The 9409-nt window shown below is 39.9% G+C and overlaps 1 protein-coding gene across 1 annotated transcript in view; it reads left to right on the top strand.

The window, feature by feature from the left end:
* Positions 1-5570: 5570 nt before the first annotated feature.
* Positions 5571-9409, top strand: part of DEUP1 (deuterosome assembly protein 1) — a 42287-nt gene continuing 38448 nt past the window's right edge. The window contains exons 1-2 of the mRNA XM_039718707.1: positions 5571-5918; positions 6931-6995. Coding sequence (XP_039574641.1) covers positions 5571-5918; positions 6931-6995 — 413 coding nt within the window. The remainder of the gene's footprint in view (positions 5919-6930; positions 6996-9409) is intronic.

The following is a 9409-nucleotide window of genomic DNA, read 5'->3' as shown; positions in this document are numbered from 1 at the left end:
GGATAATAGCATAGTGCTTATAATATAATAATTAGCTATGCCTGCAATAAAGTTGCAAGGTAGTCTTATGAGATGGCGGTGTTCAGGTTGGGAGGGAAAGCCAAGGATTAAGGCTTCACCCTTAGGAGTAACTGGGTTACTCTGATGAACAATCCTCACTTTCAGCTTGTAGAAAATGTAGAGTATTTCTGTTAGCTCAAATTTTCTAGGCAAGCTTTGCTTTCTTTTGTGGCTTTTTGTGTTGTTGGTTTGTTTGGGGGGGGTGTTGTTTTTTTTTTTTACCAGGAAGGTGAAGCAAAGTTTCCATTGCTGCTGGTGGTGTTACACATTTGGATGCAGTTTGCCCTGCAAGGAGCACTCACACTAACCCAAGTCTCATCACTGTGAGCTGATAAGTGTTAAGCAAAACAGGATGTTCAAGCAGATACAGTATTTGCTCAGCCCAGTCTCAGCCTTGAGCATGTAAATGCTCAGAGCAAGTGTCTGCAAAAGGCAGAGACAGCAAGCAAATACTGTGCTACTGTTATTTGCACTCTGCTTAGAATTATGGCTGTCAATGTCAGAAGGGTGAGTTTAGATGTTAGGTTGATAAAAAGTGCTTTTCTGTTTCTAGAGAAAAGCAAGTTAATGACAAAGCTAGTATCCTATGTGCCTGCCTCTGAATCCCCAGCCAAATACCTTTTTACAGTCAAGTTAAATGGGGGCTTAACTTTTCCAGGCAAGCCAAATAGCTCAGGCCTCATAATGCACTTCTATAGAAGGTAGAACAGCAACACTTTTTAATTGCATTACCACTTTACCCCAGTACTAATTCTGGAAATAATGACATTCAGTTAATTAGAAAACTAAACAGGGACTCCAAAGATAAAAGAAATAAAATTAGTTAAGGCAGAACATCTGATCACCCAAGCATAACCTGAAAATATCATCTTAATATAACCAATGTAGCACTGTATTCTATATGAATACATTCTTATGCAAGTGAGCAATGTGAAGTCCCATGACAGCTACTCAATTGCTATCTCTGAAAACTCAAATGACAACTTAAATGTCAGCACTGTTAATTATTTCTCTATGAGATATTTCAACAGAATATTCACTTAATGTGCTTGATTCAAAAAATAAAAACTTAAATCTATGCAACATTACAAAACTTCTAATTATCTACTCTTCCATCATTAAATTTCAATATGACCAAAAGCAGCTTGTACAATTGTTAGCACATTTGTGCCATTGAAAACTAAAACTGTCAAACTATCATAAAATAGTTTACATTCAGGATGAAAACAAACCAGGTTTTTTCCTGTAATACCCTCAGACAGTACAAAGTCAAATTTACGCTTCTGGAGTGTTTATTTTTTTTTCTATAACATGCCTATCTTAACCAGAATATTTTTTAATAAATTCTTATGTCACTATGGCACAATTTAGAAGCTGAGGCAACTGTGGCAGGATATAAAGCCATAAATTAAATGTACAGTCTCAAGTTTAACTGTTGTTTTTCTTTTTAACTGCAGACAAGATCACAGACAACATTTGATAAGTAAAAACAAGTTAACCAAGAAGTATTTTTGTCTATAGAGCTAGAAACCATCCACATGCTGCCAAACCATAAAATATTTTTGTATTTTTATGCTTCAGTAGGAATAACTACAAAGGAAAGACTATGCCATACTGAACATAGTTGAAGTAATGCTAAACACTATGAGGAGTTTCCAGAAAAATATTAGCCGCAAGTTTTAAAATATCTAGCACTATACAGATAAAATTGAACAAAGATCTTAGGTCAAAACAACCTCATGCAATGTTCTAGGCTAGGGTCAGAATGGCTGGGAAGCTGTCCAGTGGAAAAGGACCTGGGGGTGCTGGTCAATGAGTGAGTGAACATGAGCCAGGGTGTGCCCAGGTGGCCAAGAAGGCCGATGGAATCCTGGCCTGGGTCAGCACTGGTGTGGCAGCAGGAGCAGGGCAGTGACTGTCCCCCTGTACTCAGCACTGCTGAGGCCACACCTCGAGTGCTGTGTTCAGTTCTGGGCCCCTCACTACAAGAAGGACATGGAGGGGCTGGAGCGTGTCCAGGGAAGGGCAACGGAGCTGGGGAAGGGTCTGGAGCACAAGTCTGGTGAGGAACAGCTGAGGGAGCTGGGGGTGTTCAGCCTGGAGAAAAGGAGGCTCAGGCAAGGCTTTATTGCTCTCTACAACCATCTGAGAGTGCAGCCAGGTGGGGTTCACCCTCTTTGCCCAAATAACAAAGGATAGGACAGGAGGAGATGGCCTCAAAGTTGCACCAGGTGAAGTTTACATCCTCCATTAGGAAAAATTTCCTCACTGAAAGGCTTGTCAAGCACTGGAACAGGACGCCCAGGGAAGTGGTGGGGTCACCATCCCTGGAGGTATGTATGAGATGTGTAGAAGTGGTGCTTGGTGCCATGGTTTAGTCATGGACTTGGCAGTGCTGGATTGGAGGCCGGACTCCATGATCTTAAAGAGTCTTTTCCAGACTACACAATTCCATCATTATTTTTTGTCATCCTTAGAGACTGACACAGAAAGACTAATTTGTAAGTGTCAAAAAAACAGGCCTAATGGCACCTTTATCTCCTGTCTGCATTCTCCCAGAGCACTACCCTTAATTTTCAGGTTTCCTCTAGTAGGATAAATTCTTAAAATTCTCCACTCCAAGGTTTCAGCCTACAGTGTGACATATCAATTGGTTTACCTGGCAAATCCTACTAAATCCAAACTCTTTCTGTTCTTTCCTTCAGTGATTTCATAAGCAGCTTAAGAAAAGAGTATTTTTCAGTTTAAACCAGAAACAAAATATTTAGAAACAGTACTCTTCATCTATGTCTGTATTATGTCAGGATTTAGCAGCTCCTGCCAGTAAATTAGTTAGGCACTTTCAGAATCTTCAGGCACATTTTATGCCTGTCTCATTTTCACAAGCAGAAATCCCTCTAGCAAAGGTTCTTTTTTAAATGTCATTCTTCTGTTATTGCTTACATCTTAAGGATCTTTCTCATAGACTTTATTGTCTCTCAGTGACTCCTGCATAGTTGGAGGATGGATGGTTTATACTCAGCTATTGGGATGGTTCTCATAGACTTTATTGTCTCTCAGTGACTCCTGCATAGTTGTTGATGGATGGCTTATACTCAGCTATTCCTTTTCTTTTCTGTAAATTAAGTTGGGGTGTCCATATGCATTCAAACTAACATGCAGAATACAATTAATAAATTTTTATAGAGCTGCTATGAATCCATCACATAAATATCACTAAGATCATGTGGTTTCTATGCTAAAGAAATGAGTCTGTTTCTTATGAGAATTATACTGAGTTTACTGGAACAAAATGTTCAATCAAATCTGTCATCTGAGACTGCAAAGTAAGTTGTGAATATATCCTGTAAATACAGTCCGTATTTAAAGTTAAATACACAAATGCACTTAGGTTTTACCTGCTATTACATATTGCACTAGAAACCCAACACATATTGAAGAATTCAAATGACAAATACCTAGGAAGGATAACTAGTAGTTATATAATAATTTATCACTGAAATTATACCTAAATTATAAAACCACCACTTTTATTCTGCTCTGAAAATATTCTATATTGAATTGTGTATTATTGCTTTATTATTAGAAACTTTCACCTGCTAGGCACAGCATCCAGCATTTTGACTTTTTATATTCCATCCCATTAATCATTGCCCAATCTGAGATCCCTCTGCAAGGCAGCTTCCTAGGTAATGCCTAGTTCCCCTCATTTTTGTAAATAGATCAGGGTTGCACCTTCTCTTGTTTGACATTTGTTCACACTCCATTGTGTACCTGCCCTGATCTACTTTCTTCTTTTCCTGCTTTATAGCTTTCCATGAATTTTAATCTAAAAGCTGATTTGAAATTAGCTTCTTTTTTTGGCTGGCTGGCTGTCACAATTTGTAAGGCATGTTCTTTAAAGTCAACAAGTAACAGTTTTCAGTCTCATAAAACAAGCTCTAGTCAAAAGATGATGTGAATGAGCAAAAGCAAATAAAAAAGGACGGAAATTTGATATGGGACTTTTTTAATACAGTGGGGGAGGTATTTGGATATACATAAGAGAGTTATAAACACAACTCCAGATAGTGACATGGAATTGTCCTTCTAAAAATCTTTGAAAATGTAGAAAAGTAATTTTAAAATTATTTTTCTGTATTTTTTGAAGTTGTCCCCCTCCCAATTCCATTTAGGCATGACAGATGGAAGTTAAATTTCTGAATAACTGATTACCTCTGAGAGAGGGTAAGACAGGGAGGAAATTAAAATATATACACTGGGAATATGGCTGAAAAGTTCATTTCAATTGAGCAGATGAAAAAATGGAAATTTGCTGGCAGTTGCATTAGAAATTACATCTAGTATATAATACTTCCTATCATCTCAAAGCTCAGTATTTCAAATAAATAAACCCAAGTTTTATTATTTTAAAAAAATCAAAACTATTTCAATTATAAGAAATTCTTTTGGAACATTAACTCCATCACAGTAAGTAAATAATGAAGGAAAGTCTAATGAAGTATTAAAAGTGTAATGAAGAAAACGTTTTCAGGCCTTAGAGTGCAGCAACTGGTCCCACAGCTTACTCCTGTCAGCCTGACAGGCCTAGCCACAAGGGAAAACTCTTATTTTTTAGAATGAATAGGCAAACCTCATGAGGGAGTTCCTGATGCTAGGTGACCCTGACGTGGCCAGGGAGTTGGACAAAATGGTCTCCAGAGAGATGATCTCCAGAGGTCCATTCCAGTCCTAATAATTCTGTCATTCTGTGACTTTCCTGAAACTCCGCATATAAATTTATTTAAAAAAAAAATTTAAACCATTTTTCACAGCTTGAAACAGCATTTCTGCTAACACAAAAACCGTCTGCCACAACACAGTATGTAGGAACCCAATGAAATAGATTATTCCTTAGAACTGGTACTAAAGCTTCTGTTCACTTGGTCAATTTCAGTAAACATATTAAGAAGAACAAAGCCAAAGCTGGACAGGTATTGCACAGAAATAGACTAGCAGGTCCTGATACTGCTCCGTGAAATTTCAGGACAATACATACCAAGTGAATGGTACCATCCTGGTAGAAAACCTCTCTGGTGTTTGAAGACATGTGAAGTCCCTCAAATTATTACTGGAAAGAGCTGAAATAGCTGTGATTCCTAAAAGCATTTTGTTGTTCAGTAAGGCAGACTGAAGGCCACAAGAATGGAAAGGCATCAGGACAAGGTCGTTTGCAAAATAATCTGGAAATCGTTTGATGCCCTTTGACAAAAGCATAGCTAGTCATTGAGGGAGGAAAGGGTAATGTTCAGCCTTTTCATTATCTAGTAATAACAGCGTTTTAAGGGGAAGGGGTGGGGGGGAGAAGAAGAAAAATAAATAGAAGAGGGGAAAAAGCACCTTGCCTACTGATTTCTGAAATTATGTTAAAGGAGAAGTACACGTTCTTCACCCCGGGTGAAATTTTCCTGTGGTGAAAGCCAGTCCAGCTTCCTTCGGATCGAAGGACGGACGCAGGGAGTAACCGCGGCATGCCCACGCCGTCGGGCGCGGTGCCCGGCCCGGCCCCGTCCCTTCACCGGCCCAGTCCCGGCCCTGCCCCGTCCCTTCACCGGCCCAGTCCCGTCCCAGTCCCAGCCCTACCCCGTCCCTTCACCGGCCCAGTCTTGTCCCTGCCCCGTCCCTGCCCCTGGCCATGTCCCGGCCCTGCCCCGTCCCCGTCCCCTTCCCGGCCCTGCCCGGCCAGTCCCGGCCCTGCCCGGCCATTCCCGGCCGCTTCCCCGGCGGCGGGCCGGGCGCCGGGGCTGGCCGGGCTGCGGGGCTCGCACCGCGGGCACAGTGGCGGCGGGGCCGGCAGGAGCGCAGGGGGAGCACGGCAGGTAACGGGAGGGGAGGGGGCGGCCGCGGAAGCCCGGGGGGTGCTGTCCCTACCCCGGTTTCCACAGGTGCACAGCCAAGGTGATCCCTGTGCCGGTATCACCTCAGGAGTCGGTCTCCTGTGGCTGGTCCTGCGGCAGCATCACCTCTGGTGCCTGGTCCTTTTCCAGCCAGTGCCCCTCTGGCAGTGTCACCTCCGGTGCGGGTCCCCTGTGGAGACAGCGGCCCTTTGGCAGTGTCCCCTCAAGTGCCTGCTCCCTGTGGAGCCAGGGCGGCAGTGCCATGTGTCATTGCCCACACGGCTGTGGGTACTGGTACCCGTGCCCCTGAGAGCCCCGCTGCTCTCCCGCACCAGGAATTTGGAATTAGGGCTGTTCCCCTGTCACCCATAATGTTCTGGCATGCAGGCATGGCCCCACATCCATGTGTCCTGCTGGACCCACAGAACCGGGCTGGTCTCCGCAATAGCATTGTTCTGATAGTTCTGCCGAGGTATTTGAGGGCTGAATGTCTCAGACTGCATCTGCCAGGCAAGGCAGCGGCCAGTCAGTAGGAATCCGAAATGGTGTTTGAGCGCAGTTACAGCCGGGGTGGGCTCATCCCGCTGTGCAAAGGTGCCAATGTTTGATGAGTGCAGCCGTGGATCTATGGCACATTAAGATTTCATGTGCTTAAGAGTGTCTTTTGTAGTCATTGAAGTCACACAACAAGGAATGATCCAAAACAAATTTCCGTATGGAGACCCAGGGCTAGGTTCAAGCTCAGCACCACCTCTGGTATCTCAGAGGCACCAAAGTGTGAGAATTGCTGTGAGAGTGCTGAGCTTACTCTGGAAGTTTTTGTCTCGCCCATTCCAGCCTGTAATTAGAGCTGCACTCTCCTGTCCTTGTTGTTCTTAATGAGAAAATTGCATAATATGAAAGGAAAGCACAGAACTACCCAGTTGGCACTACTTGGCTATGTAAATGAATGCATTTAAGAATCTGAATTATTTGATTTTTGGTGTTTTAACAGGTTAAAACGACAATCAGTATTATGGAGGAGGACTTAGAAATGTTCCAGGAGCAAGCTGTGACTAAGTACGTAATGACTTACTCCCTTGGGAGTTGAATATATGATGGAATTGAATTATGTATATTTATTAGAAATGTGAAACACAAAATATTAATGATTTTGGAGGTAAACTTGATTCTGTATTTCTTCTGCTTTCTATGCAAACTGGAGAACTTGCTGATAATTAAGACAAGACATCTTATTGCTTTGGCTAGTGCTCTACTCACTGTTTCTTTTAGTTATTTTAATGTTTTAAATATTCATACCTGAAACAGAGGTGGAGGGAGAATGAAAGTTATGTAGGGTTTTATTAAGATGTTAAGAAACGTTATTTCAAACTTTTTTTTAAAAGTACTTGAAGTTGCTAGGATACAGCGATATAAACTTACATATCACAGCTCTTAAAACAGTAAGAATCTTGAAAACAAGATTCATTGCTAAAGTTCTAGCCTTGTTTTGCACAGATAATAACTACAACTTTTCTCCCCAAGTATTAAGTGCACTTTTCATAAGAACACATAATTTTTTTTTTTTACATAGTCCAAGTTTGGTTCTTTTAATGTTAATCTAAAAAATATGTTAGTATTTAGTTAATCTAAAAAATATGTTAACACAGTCTTTCTAAAGAAATGAGAGCATGAGTAAGAGTTGATGTAGCACCTCATCCCATTCAGCATCTTCAAGGAGCAAATATAAGAGGTACTTCCCCACTTTATGACTTAAAACAATATTTATCCATCATGATTTTGTAAGGAAACTTACTAGCTACTTTTCAAATAAACCAGTTTATTGTGCTATGATTACCAAGAAACAACACAACACAATATGACGCATATTAAGTGTAAAAGTCTTTCTTAAAATAAAAGAGGCATGATCTATCATACCTTATTCTGGCCCAAGAAAGTTTTTAATGGATTTAAAAGGGTGCTTTGAGGGAATTCATTTTTCATATCATAGTTACATAATTTGTAAAAGTAGCCATATAAAAACTTGAATGAGAAAATCCCAAAAGTATTGTTATTCTTTGGCTACAAGTCAGAAGCCTATTTCAAAAATTCAGGATTCTGCCTTGCCTTTATTTTAATCAATATATGAAATTTCAGGCTATTTGCAGATGCATCTAGAAGAATTTGTCCCATCATAAACCATAATTCTTGCTAGCTAGTTAGTTCCATTAACTATACAAAGATTCTGGAAGAGTAGTTTAGGATACATCTTCACTGAAAGGCAACAATTTCAGTCTATGCTGACAGTATTCCAGGGATAATACAGTGCCTTTAAAACTTGGGAAAATGGCTGAGTAATGGTGGTGAAAATCATGACAATTACATTCCAGCTGCAAGGACTCATAAATCACAAATTGTCTATCCATAGGTGTGAATGATTCAGTATGGCTGAAAGTTGTTAAATAAGTTGGTTGTAGTTCTTATAATGGAACTTTGGGGTAGAAGATTCTATCAAAACTGGTTTGTATATTTTCTATTTTTAGAGCAATGTTTGCAATTATTAAATTAATTAATATTGACCATAGAAGCTGTGGTAAATATCCAAGCCTAATGAATATACTATGTAAGATTGAATAAGTTTTACTTTTGTTTGCATAAATATGGTCATACCTATTTTCCTATTTGTGAACAAATGTAAATAATATGGGAAGAAAGTATAAATTCAAGACAGACAGTATGAGCCAAACATTTCTTAAATCATCTGTTTTTAAATAACTACTTTGTTCTAGAGTGTATGGACAATACCATTCTTTCTACCATTCATTTTTCTGTCTGTTGGGAAACAATCAGAAAAATGCAGACCTGTGCAGAACTCCAAAGCAAAAGATGGATAAATAGAGCTAGAAAGGTCTAAGCAGTGCAAAAATCCTTTGTGATAAAGAAAAAGGCCTTGGAGGTGGTAAATATTTTTATCTGGATTTTTGCCTAAATTTGGAAACACTTTGTTTTACATGAAGATAAATAGTTATTAATGACAGTAGAATATGACTCATCTCTATTTTCACTTATATGGAGACAGAATAAAAGAAAACTAAGAGCTTGCCTACACCACTTTGAAATGAGATGACTTTAGGTGTTTTGAGCTGTTTCAAAGTAAATGAACCCAAAAAAAGTAGCTGCCACTTGCTGAAGTACAAATCATTACTCCCCTGTATGACGAATCCATTTGATGTACGCATTCAGCAAATTGGGAATGCTGAATCCACATGGGTAAAAAAGCCCATGCATACTTCTTTGCTTATGAAAAGGTTTGTTATTTGTGTGCTACATGTGTTACGTGGTGTGTTACGTGTGTGTTACACGTCTTACTAAACAAAAGAAATCATTGATTCCATATTCAGTGATGAAAATAAATTCTGTGGTGCCAAATAATTGGCTAATCATTGATTCCATATTCAGTGATGAAAATAAATTCTCATGGCTGTGGTGCCAAA

The sequence above is a fragment of the Passer montanus genome, unplaced genomic scaffold, assembly GCF_014805655.1.
Source record: "Passer montanus isolate IOZ18808 unplaced genomic scaffold, ASM1480565v1 scaffold4, whole genome shotgun sequence".
In the NCBI taxonomy this organism is placed as follows: Eukaryota; Metazoa; Chordata; class Aves; order Passeriformes; family Passeridae; genus Passer; species Passer montanus.
This window is presented reverse-complemented; position numbering and strand designations above follow the sequence as displayed.